Raw genomic sequence first — 15,627 nt, forward strand, 5'->3', positions numbered from 1 at the left:
CTTACCCTTTCATTTTATTTGTATATATGAAATAAAAATTCAGGTAAAATATCAGCACAATGGAACAAAATTTAGAGGCAGCTTAATATTGGTGAAGTTTCTTCCAAAGATTTTATTTTGTTAATACTAGATTATTTCTTGTGATAAATTTGAAACACTATTTTAACAACCAAATAAATTGACACTTTATTCAATCATAGTACACAAAATATTTAATCACCGTGGCTTCATATCTGGCCAATCATCCAGTTCTGAATTAGATGTCTTAATTTCCAAATTAAATAAAAGTAGATTTCTGTAAAGTTGCTAATTGACAATTGATATGATTGGAGCCTTTCTTGATTTTATCTGTTGGTGAGTTAAATAAATGTTATTGAAAATATTTTCTCAGCTTCTTGTGGTTGTGCAGGCTCAGGCTAATGCTGTGTTTGGAGCTACTGAAGACTCGAGCATAGCCAACACCATCAAGGCTATGTGTTTTGACACGACCAGCTTAAACACTAGTTGAACAGCTGGTGCCTGAGTCCTTCTAGAGCAGACACTTGAGAAGGAGCTCTTTTCAATGGCTTGCAGGCATTATAGTATGGAACTGGTAATTGGTACAGTTTTTCAAATGATTATGGGAGTCACATCTTTTCCGATGTTCAACTATTCAAACTCTTCGAAGAATACTGGGGCTCATATAGACATAACCAAATATTAACCAGGGATTACAGCTGATTTCGTGGCAAGCCTAGTGGAAGACATAAAGCAAGGCATCACTAATTATGCCAACAAGCATCTTGAACAGAGTTAGCTTAGAAATGATTATAAAGAGATCTTATGATTATCTTACTTGGTGCTGCTCCTGCCAGAGGATTCATGTTACTTGAAGCAATTCACCATGCCTGATGTCTAAAGTCATATACAGTCTCAAGAATTGGATGTTTAAGACTGAGTTCAAACTGACATTCGCAGAAGAGAGAGGATTATGCAATTTGTATGTTTGCAGTATAGGTCTACCTGAAAGCTTAACACCGAGATGAAATGCACCTGCAATTCCTACTGCAAGTTGTCAAGGATCATTGCAGAATGTACCCTGATAGCAGGAAACCAATTATATCCGGTTGATGTCAACACAATAAATTTCAAGTTTGCTGGACTTTGTCAGACTGATACTATGAACACTGTCAGAAATTGAACAACTATATGTGTTCGTAATTTGTTGAATTTTTATAGTTTTTGGGGTAATTTTTGTAATGTAATTTTTATGTAATTTTTGGAGTAAGCTTTGAGGTAATTTAGCCTAACATAAAAATTTATTCTATATAGAATGTTTCTATATAATAAGGAACAGATTAAGAGGTTAAGAGATTCAAAAAAAAATTATTTTCAAGCTCCACCTCTAACATATAAAACTTAAAGAATTTAGAGCAATATCTTTACATAATATATTCATCACATATTTTTTGATAATGTAACTCTTTAATAAACAATATTTATGATAAACATTTTTAATTTACCTTTTTTATAAACTTTTTTTATTAATACTAAAAAGATTATGACAGATCATAATGGTGATCATGATTATGTTCAAAAATATATAATATTATATATTCTTACCTTTCATCAAAAGAAATTTCATCTTCATCAATTTTACTTTTTTTTGATGAACTGTCTATAAACACAAATTTTTTATTTTATTTTTAATAACTTTTTTATATATTTCCTACAATATTTAATAAAAGGAAGTCAACCTCTTGAAGCATCTGCAGCTTTTCGTTTTCTTTCTATAACTAATGGATCACCAGATGGAGCAGCTTTCTATATAAGAATATTAGTATGCATTACAATCACATACATTACCATCACTGTTAGTAAGAGACTTTAATTTTACTAATGTTATAAATATAGAAATTTTCTTATAAAATGATTATAAATATTTTTATATACTAAAATGTAAATAACCCATTAAATGGATGAGCCTGATACAGCTACCATTGGATGTTTCTTATGATATGGAAATTTTTGAAAGTAAAGATTTTTGTATAGAGATTTAATTATAAAACAAAACAGATTGTTTACACTTCCTTTATAAACACTTCCTTTATAAATACAATTTATTTTATTCCTTAACACTGTCAACTAAGCTTTTTAGTTTTTTATTTTATTCTATTGAAAAAGGTGTGCATTAAGTGGTTAAATAGATTAATTTTGCCCACAGTAATAGAATAATTAAACCCATTAAAAATAAATTGTGATTAAGCCTACAGATGACTGATGCCATGTCTAAATCTAAAAAGAAACGTAGACAGTACATTGTCGATTATTTGAAGTTTGGCTTCATTCCATCATTGTTGGACAAACAATTGACTATGTGCCTTTTATGCAACAAAGTTTTAGGCAATGACGCTATGAAACCATCTAAGCTGCAGGATCATCTGAGAAGATGTCACCTTGATAAAACAGATAAAGATTTGAAATACTTTCAAACACTCAGAGATAAATTTCAGAAGAGACCCACACTGGGCAGAATGTTTGCTTTGACGTCACAAAGAAACGATGATGGTTTGCGGGCGTGTTACAATACCTTGCTACTTATAGCAAAATCTAGAAAACTGCATACTATCAGAAAGAAGTTAATTTTGCCAGCCATTGAAGAGGTTTTAAAAACTGTTTTACACAAACCTGGATCTAAAATCATTAAAAGAATTCCTTTAAGCAACAATACTGTTGAAAGACGTATTGATGAAATGAGTTCTGATATTAAAAACTTTTTGTGTAATTATTTGCAGATGACCCATTTCTCTATACAACTGGACGAGTCAACTTTACCTGGTAATGAAGCATTATTATTGGCATATGTTTGTTTTATTATGAATCAAGAAATCTACAAAGAACTGCTCTTCACAAGAACTTTGACAACCGACACTAGGTGAATCAATATTTCATGTTTTGAAGAATTGAAAAAGCAATATCTTTAATATAATATCAGTAGCTACAGATAGAGCACCTGCCATGGTTGGACATTATCATCGATTTATAAGCTATTTAAAACAAAATGTGTCAGGGGTGTTAGCAATACTTTGCATCATCTATCGACAACATTTAGTTGCTAAAGATTTGAGTGTTAGATGTCAATGACTAATTGAAGAGATTTATTGCATAAATCTCTTTAATTAGTCATAGACAATTTAATGAAGTGGAAAACAAACATTACTTATTTAACAGATTTGTTTACAAAATTTAATATGGTTAACTTGCAATTACAAGGTGATAGTCTAAACTTGATTAAAATAAAGTCCATCTTATCATCATTTCTTGCCAGAATTAAACTAATGAAACAAAATATTAGATGGGGCAAATTTTTCTAGTTTCCAATTTGTCACAGACAAACTGCCAGGAAGACAACATTTCAACCTATGTTCAATATTTAAATGCCCTCCATTCAGATTTTGAAACCAGGTTTGAGGATGTTTTGATTGTGGTAATACCACCATAGAAAATTAACCCATATTTTGAAATAGAAGAAACGAATGTCATAATACAAAAGCAAATGACTGAAATAAGTACAAATGAAGAACTTAATGTTCAGTTTAAAAACAGATATCAGCAATTCTGGCTGCAAAAAAACATACCCATTACTTATCCTGTATTATGGAATATAGTGAGGAAATTTTTTATTTCTTTTCCATTTTTATTTCCATATTTGCTTTAGACCAAAGGTTCCAAAGAAAAGTTTGGGAACCTTTGGTCTTAAGCAAAAGTTTAGAGAATAACAGTCTAAAGCAAAAGTGACCTAAATGTTTTTTTTACATTTTGAGATAATCACAAAAAAACTATTTTTTTCAAAGTAAACTTGTTAAAATCAAATATAAAGTAGGTTCTGTTATCACATATTAACTTTTGCTTTAGGCTATCGATATTTAATTATTGTTGATGATAAAAAATTAGTTACAACATTCAATATTTAATTAATAATTATATTATTTTTTTACAACAATATTTTAACTAATAAAAAAACTCTAGAAATGTTTGCCTAGAATGCGTGTCTAAAGAACTATAAAATTCAATAGCTTTGTCTATTGATGTTGTGTTTTGTTGTGTCTATGATTTGATATAACTTTTTTTAAATAATTGAAACATTTCTAAAAATGATTTTGAAATGTAACACAACACATAAGGAGTGAAAACTTTTTTTTTTCCGTTCCTAATATTGAGGTGATAGTAAATGCTATGTGGTTTCTTAAAAACCTAATCCAAGAGATTTAACATCCCATGCATGCAATGATAAGGCAGATAAAGTAGAACTACACCATTCAATCTTCCAATGTTGATTTAATCCAATAGTGTGAAATTTTAGTTCAACTTTAATAAGTAGAACTGGGGAGATTATTTTTTAACCACTGGATAGTGAATAAATTTGATAAAGCAGACAAACACTTCTTTTCGTATCATCATCTGCTTGAGTAGAATTCTCCCTAGACACTTGGTGGTACTCCATCCTTTAATTCTGGCTTCTTTCATCAAAAGATTCGATGGACAGCATGTACTTACCACTTTCTAAAAACTAAATTAATGTTGGGACAATATGTAAAGACCATTTACAACTAAAAGCACAAAAGAAAGAAGATAAAGAAAGGTCAAAAAAAGAAGAAAATTTTTTTTTTTTATAAATGCAAAGAAAAATGCATCTCAGACAAAAAACTAAAACAATACCCTATACCTCATGTTATAAAATCTTAAATCAGTGCGAATTGTAGATAAAAAAAGATAAGTTATGATTTTACCTGAATGCACAACATAAATGCCTATTAAATTCAAAAAAAAAAAAACTTATTTTGTATTTTAATTTGAAGTCTATCTTCACACACATATATTTAAAAAGTCATATAACTCAATTTGTTTCTCCCCGCAGCAGCCTTCTTCTTTAAGTTTTGTGTTTTGGAATTAATGAGTTGCATAAGAGTTGTAACCACAATAAAAAGAGGTCACCTTCTCAACTGTAATTGCTGCCTTGGCATCCTTGGGGAGGGTAGTAGTAGTAGTAGTAGATGCTGTAGCCGCCCGAAGACGACAAGTGTGTGTATTAATAACACACTTAGACAGCCGTGTCAGTATTAATTTTATTTAAAAGGAGCCAATTGTCTAATTGTGCTTTAAAACTGTTTACTGATTTTGCATTAACTACATCTTTAGGTAGTTTATTCCATGGTTTTGTTATTCTGTTAGTAAAGAATGAGTGTCTTAAGTTGCACTTTGTTTTTTCGCGTTCAAACCTGACACCGTTTCCTCTAGATAATTGAAAATCATTAGGCTTGAAACCGTTTAAAAAGTCCACATTTTCAATCTTATTTAATAACTTATAAGTCTGGATCAAATCTCCACGAAGTCTGCGTTCACATAATGGGCTGAGGCCAAGAATCTCCAGTCTTTCCTCGTATTTCATTTTTGCCAGAGTCGGATTGAGTCTCGTAGCCCTGTGTTGAACTTTCTCGAGCAGTTCTATTTCTCCTTTAAGCTGAGGGGACCACACTGGAACCGCGAATTCAATTATTGGGCGAACAAACGTCACGTATATGACTTTAAGAGTCTGCACATCCAGTTTCACAAATGTGTTTTTAATCATTCCCAGCATTTTATTTGCCTTCGAGCTGCAAGATAAAACTTGCTGTCTCCATTTCATGTTTGCTGAGAATAATACGCTTAGATCTTTTTGAATAGTAGTTTGTCCTAGGACAACAATATCCATAGAATAATCGTGTTTTGGATTGTTACTTCCATAATGTATTATTTCGCCTTTTTCTTTATTGAATTTCACTAACCAGTCCCAAGCACTGTTTATATCTCGTTGAAGACTGTTTATTTTCTCTATTGAGTCCACATTGATCATTATTTTGGTGTCATCTGCATAGAGCTTGGCTACATTTTGTATTCTATCCGGCAGGTCATTTATGAACAAAACAAACAATATCGGGCCAATTACTGATCCCTGCGGAACTCCGCTGTAGATATCGCACCAGCTCGAAACAGTATCACCGTTGACTACGCGTTGCTTTCTATCTTTTAAAAATTCCTCTAACCACTTTAGCAGCTTTTCTGTAATTCCATACGCTTTTAATTTTAAAACGAGTCTTTTGTGCGGCACTGTGTCAAAAGCTTTCGCAAAGTCTAAATAAACCACATCTACCGGACGATTCAGTGCGATATTTTCTGTTAAATAATCCACAGTTTCCATGAGATTTGTCGTGCTTGATCTAGATTTAACAAATCCATGTTGACACTTTGATAAAAATTTATTGTTCATAAAATGTACCAAAAGTGAGTCTTTTATTATGCTCTCCAGAATTTTACACGGCACAGAAGTCAGTGATACTGGTTGATAATTATTCGCTTCTAGCTTACTGCCTTTGTTCTTAAAGACTGGGGTAATGTTCGCAAATTTCCATTGCTTAGGTAGTTCGCTCTTATCAATCGAAGACATAAATATCAATGTGATTGGCATTGCTAGTCCTTCAGCGCAATTTTTAAAAATGATAGTACTCAATTAATCAACTCCACATGATTTCTCAATGGATAATTTGCTTAATCTTGTTACTACGTCACTGTAATTAATTACACTCTCGTCAAAATCTAAATATTTACCCCCACATCTCGATCCGAATTCTGGTAATACTTGGTCGCCCTCTCTAGTGAAAGAGTTTTGAAAATTTTCGTTTAAAATGTCAACAATCTCACTAGTCGTATTTGTAACATTTCCTTCGACGTTTTTTATCGCTATAATTGAGCTCTTTACATTTTGTTGATCGTTCACATATTTAAATAGTATCTTCTTGTTTCCAATCGATTTGTAGACCAGTTCGCGTTCATATTTTTTTCTGGCTTTTCTCGTTTCAATTTTAACTGTTTTACACAATGCTTTGTATTCGTTTACCATATTTTTGTTTTTCCAATTTGTGCAACGGTTTAAATGTCTCATTCGTCTTTTGTTCTTCACAAGTTCTTTTAGTTCATTGTCAATCCAAAAAATTCTTTTACGAGTCCTGTTTTTCGAGCTGTGACACGGTATATATTTTTGACAAGCTTCGTTAACATAAAAAATGAGCGTGTCGTACATCTCCTGGACATTAATTGCATCAAAAATGTTTACCCAGTCTGTATTTGTAAAAAAATTGTTCATTCCTGCGAAGTCAGCTTTTTTTACAATATATTTCCGATTGCTAGCTACAGTTTTTGTCTCATGGTGATTGAGTGCATATTTAAAGCAAATTACAAGATGTCCTTTGCTTATATTCCCTAATACCGCATTTGTCTCAACTTGAAATAATCTTTGTTTGTTTACTGTGAACAGTAAATCCAATGTATTCTTGTAAGTTGATTCGTTTAGTTGAAAAGTAGGTATCGCGACGTGCTGAATTAGAAATTCGTCGTTTATTATTTCCGAGAAATGATGTTCTATCGAGTGTTCACTGGAATTTATTGCATGAACTGCTCCATCTGACCATTCAATTTTCGAAAAATTAAAGTCACCCATTATTAAAAGATCTTTAAAACCCCGTTTGTCCACATATTCTCTTGCAGTTCTGAAAACATTTCTGAACAGTTCCATATCTACCACATCGTTTGGTCGGTATATGCATCCTACCAAATATTTGTCGTTCCCGAAAACTAGTACAGTCCAGATTTGTTTTAAGTCAGTCGTCAATAGCCATTTTTCATTTACTTCATAAGATGTTATTTCGCTATTCACGCAAATAAAAACTCCTCCGCCCACGCGGCCATCTTTTCTGTCGCTACGATATAAGCAAAAATTTTCCACACACGTAATTGAAGTTTCACTAAACCATGTTTCCGTTACTCCGTTTATGTTTGGTTCATTCAGGTGACACAATACTTTAAATTCCTCAAACTTGTTGTTTAGTGAAGTGGTGTTCAAATATATACAGGATAAATACGACAAATTTTCGCTTTCATTTTTTTTTTTTCTATAGTTGTTTTTTAAATCGCACAATCTCGTTTTCCACGAATCGCATATCGAAAAGACGAGTTGGCGTCAAGCTTCGAATTTAAGTCGTTTCGTTTCTTCCTCAACTCAAAGTCCTGTAGTCTCTTGGCCTCTGTCAAGTCTGGGCATATATAGACTTCTTTAAAATCTTGCTTTTCTCTTAGCTTTTTTGACGCGAGTAAGAGAGGATTTCTTTCGCCTTCGGATAACTCGAGTAGAATCGGGCCTGGTTTGGCAGCGTTTTTTGATTTGAATCTCCTCAAATGTATCGGTTTAACATTTTCTTTTCCTATTGTTTTTAGTAAGTCCTCAATTGCTTTCTTGTCTTCTTCAATTTTATCTTTGCTCTCAGTTTTGCTCGACTCTTTAATTCCATATATAATGACGTTCTTTTCGCGTTTCTTTCGCTCCTCCTGCTCATTAATTGCTGCGTTAACCACAACTAGTTGTTCTTTCGGGTTTTTTGCGTTTCGCGACACCACATTAACCCAATCATTTCCAATGTTCACTGTTGAAGTCACAGCATTTGTTGTTTTGTCCTCCAGCGTTTTAACTCTTTTCTCTAATTCCGTAATTTGATTATCTTTCACAACAATCGCTGTTTCAAGAACAGATACTCTCTTGATTAGCGCTTCTATTTCCGTCTTGGTTACCATTCTTTGTGGTGACGGTATCCAAGCAGCCAATTTTATTTTTATTTTTAACGATATTTGTTGTTAATTGAGATAAGATTTAAATTGTCCCTCGGGAGTATATACTTCAGAGTTGATACGGTTGGTTGAATATATTAATATGTGATATTAGATTAAATAAAGCTAAGTCGAAACTAAATTTATAACTTGAGTTTACCAGTTCTGTTAAAAATCACAGCGTGAAAGCAGAAAAGTATACCAAAACCAGTAGACCAGTATTAGTAACCGATAAATCTGCTCCAAACGGTGAAAACAATATACAAAGTATTTTGTATACATATACCAAAAAACTGAATAACTTTATTAAGCTCCAATAACACGTCCGATCTCTTTAATTACTTATTCCAGTAATTTCAGTAGGGTAATAACATAAAAAATAAAAATCCTAACCTTAACTGTCAACACTTTGTTTTTCCATTTGAAGTTGTTCAACTTTTCTAGCGCAACCTAAATTAAAAATAAAATCATAATTATAAAAAAAAACAAATTTTTTTAATGTATCAAAAATATCATCATCATATCAAATACATTTAAATATTTCTTTAAGTATAACATCTATGGCTCTACAATTGTGTGGTTTGGAAGGTATGTTGTGTTCTAAAATAAATATGCATCATTATAAAAGAGAAAGCCATTATGACATGCTGTTTTCTTATTTAAAATGACTTTAAAGAAAAAGCAACTTTGTACAACTGAATTCCATATGCTTAACTGTTTTACAGATGAGGACTTAGTATACTTTTTGTGATCACTAGAAACCACTAAAAAGATTACCATCTGAGGTTTTAAAGCTCCTCTTACCCATACCCAAAAAAAATTTGACTAGTCGCCTTGATGTAGCTGTAAGCTTAATGGACCTAAACTGAACCCCCATCATTAACAAACAATATAAATAATATTTATAAAAAGTGACAAAATTTTCTTTTACAAGCTATCTCTTCTGGAAATTATAAAACACAATTTATATTCAACAAAACTTTTAATAAAATTATAACAATTACCTGACGTTCTTCTTCATTTCTAATAAAAAAAAAATATATACAAGTAAAGAAGCTTTTCACAATATACATACATATATACAACCCTCAGAATTAGGGTCGGCATTCGGCAATGCCGACCTAAAAATGTTTGAGGTCAGCAAAAAATTGCTGACCTCGTTTCTATGTTTTATGGTGTAAGACCTTTGTATCAAATAATTTTTGCCGACCTCTAAAAGATTGAGGTCGGCAAATTATTGCTGACCTTATTTTTCCTAATTCCGAGGGTTGTGTATGTATATATATATATATATATATATATATATATATATATATATATATATATATATATATATATATATAGATCTATAGTTTGGTGGCTTTAGGAAGAGCGGAAGGAAAAAAGTAATTCTTACGCGAACACATACGTCACTTTTAATTACTTTTGACTTTCGTCCAACATTTCCGTGTTGGACGAAAGTCAAAACCATTAATTTAATTACAAATTAATTGTTATATAAAAAAACCACAAAAACGCATATTTAAATGACCAGAATGTTTTTAAAAACATTCTGAATGTTTTTAAAACATTCTGAATGTTTTTAAAAATATAAACAATGTTTTTATTTTTATTTTTTTTAATAAAATGTTTTTATTTTTATTTTTTTTAATAAAATGTTTTTATTTTTATTTTTTTTACTGTAAATCATGCGCGGAGTGTTGCTACATCAACTATCTTATAGCCTGACTCGCAAGGGAGTGTTGCTACATCGACTGACAAATAGCCTGACTCGCAAGGGAGTGCTGCTACATCGACTGACAAATAGCCTGACCCGCAAGGGAGTGCTGCTACATCGACTGAGGGTTTGGTTGGGGCAGGCAGTCTATCATTATTAAAAAAAAAAAATTCCGGTCTTGCATTTTAATTTTTACTTTTTGTCAACAAAATATGGAAAAAACTTTCGGACAACATCTAAGGGTTCTATATATATACATATATAAGAGTACATTAGTTAAATTTGAAAATACTTTTTTTAAATCTTTATTTTAAAAAAGATAACTATTAATAAACTATCAGGCTATTACACTATTAATTGTATAACTTAAAAATAAAATACAAAATAAAACACAAAAACTTGAGCATACTTTAAAGCAAGGAATGCGTAATCTTGATTTTTATTGTATTTTGTCTTGTGAGGAGTAAAACCAAGCACTTTGATAACAGTTTCACGAAATCTCTTATAAATATAAAAAATGGAATATAAATATAAATATAAAAATTTAGGAAATAAACAAATAATGTTCAATAAATAATTCTAAATATAGTTCATTCTAATTAACAGTAATACATGCACTTAAAATAACAATAACCAACAACCAATAAATTGCTAAAGTTTTTTAAAATGTTATGACCTTAAAAACAATTCTGTTCAGTCAAGTTTGCACTTTATATGTTAAACTTGTATAATACAATTATAAATATAATGAGAATTAAGAAAACACAACTTGAAAAATATCTTTTCACAGTATGTTGCTTAAAACGATAATAAAATCATAAAATTTTTAAGAGATAATGTAAATAGAAAAATAAATTAAAAATATAGAAAGATATATGTATAAAGACTTAATTAAAAAAAGCAAGTACATATATACTTACACCAAATGAGATTTTATCAGGAATGTTGTGTACAACTACTTTAAATATCTCGGATGTATACTCTCCGGATTTAAGATAATGATACTCGTCTGTCAACTCATCTAAATTTGACTTACTTTCCTTTTTTTCTTCCTTTTCTAAATTCTTTAGATTGGCTAATTTGTCTGTCTGCTCGCATGTTAGATCATTTAATTTCTCTGAATCATTTACCTCACACTTCACTTTATCAACATTTTCAGCCATATTACTTTTAAACTAAAATAACAAAAAAGCAACCATTTCACTGTCACTGCCATTTTAACATATTAGAATGGTAAGCTATTTTACAAAAAATTTAAACTTAAATTAAATTTTTTTGTTTTGGAATTTTATCTACTTAACACATTAAATTCTGCAAGCAAATTTCTCTTTGAAAGTCAATAAAAAAAGTCACAAGAATAAAATAGGAATGTTTTATCAAAACATGAATACTTAATTCCTTATTATACTATTTAGTAAATATAATATACTACAAAGAGGGATTTAATAAATTCTTTATTAATCAAATATAATAAATTAATATGAAATTAATTTAACATATTTGATAAGTAATTCAGCAGCTAACTGTTGAATTTCTTGTTGAATGTTGACACTGTACAAAAATAGTTGAAAAAACCAACAAGGACTAGCATTTCATGTAAAAGTTATGCACAATATAATCAAGGAAAATTGTGAAATGGCATAATCACAAGTTCTTCCAAGTAAAGAAAAATTTACAAGGTTTAGATTTAAGTATCAAAAAAAGTAAAGCCTTGATCTTTTTTTTTAACAAATTTACTCCCAACAAAGCTTCAAACCACAATTTATGTTGTGTTACCAGAAAACAAAGAATAAGCAATTCCAACAACATTTACAATACTTTTAGACCTTGCCTAGAAAAAAAAAAGAAGAACTAGCCCAAAATGGCAACAATATTCCATACAGGGATAAATAAAAGATGTAAAGAGGTTGAGAATGGAATCGAGTGTAAGGAATCGGTGAGCAATACAAAAAATCTAACAAGTAGCTAGTAAGAGTGACAATCAGTATTCTGTTTCTAAAGCCAAAGCAATAAACATCTGTGATGAGACAGATCAAGAAAGTACCGCTAAGTTGTTTGGTGTAGAGCAAAGTCAGATTTTGAGATGAATTCACTTTCTTTTTTTTTTGACATTAGATTAAAAAATTAGGTTATCATTGGGCATTGATCCAAAAGGGAATATATATCTTGTAATCTTGTAGCAGTGCAATTAAAAAAAAAAAAAATGAAAGCAAACAAACAAAAGAAAACATAAAAGAAATGGTTTTATTTTTGCAAAAATGGCAAGCTAAAAATATTGATCAGAACAAGTACTTAAGAATAGGTACACTGTTCCCTTCGATATAATTTTAACCAGAAAAAGAGTGGCTATAACTAGCTTATATTTTTTTTAAAAAACACTTTAAAATTTGAAAATTTTGAAAGACAAAGATATTCACGCTTATTTGGTTCAATCGAAACGTTTGTAATCGCTGCTGTCATAAAACACTCATACAGGTCAAACAGTCAAAGAACAAAAACTTGATAAGTGTGCAAAAGACAGATACAGATAGATTTTAAAGATGTTGTTTATTTGTAACGGGTTAAGAGTAAAGCATGGAAGTGTTAAACAGATGTTGTATACTTTTATAGGCACATCTACCAATACCTCTATTATTAAACAATGATTAGATTAATCAAATTTTTTATATTAAATTTAAAAATGCATTATTAAAAATTTTTCTGTGTTTATTTGAGTGCAAATAGTGATAGTTAATAAATTTGTAATAAATATATGGTCTGCGCTATATCCTCGTGCTATCTCGCTCGTTAACCGGATTTAAAAATAAGATGTAATTCCCCGTTTATATTGACAATAAAACGCGTTTCATCTTAAATGCATATTAAATTAATAATTCAGTTAATTGCCGATCCAAGGGATCAATGAAAATGGTTCGATTTAACGATTGTTCGACTAATGAGAATTTCCGTCCACAAATTATGTCACGTGATGGGGGAGGGAGAGAGGTTAGATAATTTACAGGGGGAGGGGGTATTTAGTTTTATCAAGCGTCATTTTTTAAGTTTCAAATCTAGAAAATCTTTCCTTTGATTAAGGTGGTCGTATGGTGAAAAAATATTTAAAAAATCAAATTTTTTTTAATAGTCCAGTTTAAAAGAAAAATTTGTGCTCTTTTAGAAAATATATACTTTTAAACATATTTTTTAACTAAATTTTTCAAAAATTTAATTCCTGTAAAGACATGTACTAGCCTTTTCCCTTAGCAAGGGCCTTAGCAACAATCATTTTTGGTTGTTTTGGGCCAAAACTAATAACCAAACTTGTAACAACCTTTTTTGAGAAAGGCTTGTCTGAATACAATTCAAAAGGTGGTATTCCTGAAGTCATTAAAAAAGAAATTGAAAAGGTTTTTATTGATTTGAGTAATAATGAGCTTTTGTCGCGTTGGTTAAAAGGCACAAGCCAAATGCAAACGAAGGGTTTAATCAGATTCTCTGGCGGAAATGCCCAAAATATACATTTGTTTCAAAAGATGTACTAGAAATGTGTACGTTTTCATCAGTAGTAAGTTTTAATGATGGATATTTAGCTCTAGCTAATGTTTTGAAGAATCTTTGTTTAACACCAGGAAAATATTTTATTGATCGGGCTTTAGTATTTGATAGTAAAAAAGTCAAAAATATACAAAAAAATCAACAGATACTGTAAAGAACAAAAGAAAAAAGTTAAGAGCTATAATTTATATATTATATAAGAATATAGATTTATTGATAAAGAAAAACACCAGGAAGTAGGAGATTTTATTCTAAAGGATCATTTTAATTATTTTATTTTTATTTTGTTGGTTTTCTCCGTTTGTGATATTTCAGACTTAAAACGCAAATATCTCAGCTTCTATAAATCATTTTTGAATGAAATTTTCAGGGTTTGTTCATCTGTGTATAAGTTAGTATGTGAACCAGAATCTAATTAATTCTTTGAGCATTTTAGGAAATATTGGTTGGTTTTTGCTGAACTTTACCCCTTTTTTAATTTCCCCAAATACGTAAAGCTGCCATTATGGATCTAAACATAGTTATAAATTTTAACTAGTTCATATTCTAATTTTATATATATCCTGCATTAAAAACCAAACTTCATGCAAAACGGATGTACAGATAGCTAGAGCTCTTTGTTTTAAGAAAGTGATGTTTTAACCATTTTTTTGCTGATTCAGCATTAAAAAACTTTTTTTTTTTTTTTTTGTCATACAAATATAACTTCTTAATGTTGAAAAATAAAGTAAACTTTCCCCCAAATTGTATTTTTGATTTTTTACCAGACGACCACCTTAAAAGGAAAACACTCGACAGTGACTTTTCCAAATTTAACACAAATTTTCCTCTATACTAATTTTACTTCCTTCATACTTATTTGAGTCAGTCGACGTAACTACACTGCAACTAGAGCCATATCAAGCAACTTAAGTACGCATTGATTATTATTTTTGTGTGAAATTTTAAAATATATATATATAATAAATAAATATAGTTATAATTAAACGACAATAATAGTTAAAACATATAAAACAACTTTCAAATCACAACACAAAATGCAAAAATATACTCTCATAAAATATAAAAAAACCCGCAAAAATTTAAAAATTGCACCCTAAAAGAGAGTCGTACCTTCAACCCTTGTTAGCCGCGCCTCTTAATATGTGGGATTAATCATTTATGGCTCCGCACCACGATATTGTGATCGCAAAAAAATAAATATTCAAAAGTTTTTTCGTATTATACTCATGTGTACTTCTTAATGTGAACGAAAGTGTATGCAAATATCTAACTTTTGTAAATATCAAACTATGTAATGTTAAAACATACAGTATCGGACAAAACGAGTGCAACCAAATAATGCTAACTTAGTTTCTTTATATAAAAGTGTTACATTTTTTCAATTTAGACAAATAACAATGTAACTGTTTAGAGACAAAGTCCTTCAAGTTTTATTCATCACAAAGTTTATTATTTGTACACGAAAATTAATAAATTAATCAAAATTATTAAAAAAAGTTGATTTCCTTCTGGACAAAACAAGTGCAACTCGACAAAATGTTGACCAAGCTGTATTTCGCTATCAATATTTCGTGCATTTTATGCCTTGCATCTTCGAGGCATAGATTCGATCAGGTGATCAATGAAAATTTGTGGAGTCGCTGCCCAGGCCTTTTGGATTTGTTCAAACAGTTGATCTTTATTACGAACACCTTCACGAT

General features: G+C 30.3%; 1 protein-coding gene across 1 annotated transcript in view; it reads right to left on the reverse strand.

Annotated features, from left to right (window-relative positions):
• The window catches only part of LOC100213671 (tRNA (uracil-5-)-methyltransferase homolog A), a 44,995-nt gene extending 33,357 nt beyond the window's left edge, over positions 1 to 11,638 (reverse strand). The window contains exons 1-6 of the mRNA XM_065807357.1: positions 11,311 to 11,638; positions 10,800 to 10,891; positions 9,678 to 9,696; positions 9,067 to 9,123; positions 1,737 to 1,803; positions 1,603 to 1,657 (exon numbers count right to left, since the gene is read on the reverse strand). Of these exons, the coding sequence (XP_065663429.1) occupies positions 1,603 to 1,657; positions 1,737 to 1,803; positions 9,067 to 9,123; positions 9,678 to 9,696; positions 10,800 to 10,891; positions 11,311 to 11,553 (533 nt within the window). The 5' untranslated portion in view covers positions 11,554 to 11,638. The remainder of the gene's footprint in view (positions 1 to 1,602; positions 1,658 to 1,736; positions 1,804 to 9,066; positions 9,124 to 9,677; positions 9,697 to 10,799; positions 10,892 to 11,310) is intronic.
• Positions 11,639 to 15,627: the final 3,989 nt, after the last annotated feature.

Source organism: Hydra vulgaris, chromosome 10 (assembly GCF_038396675.1).
Source record: "Hydra vulgaris chromosome 10, alternate assembly HydraT2T_AEP".
Taxonomy (NCBI): domain Eukaryota; kingdom Metazoa; phylum Cnidaria; class Hydrozoa; order Anthoathecata; family Hydridae; genus Hydra; species Hydra vulgaris.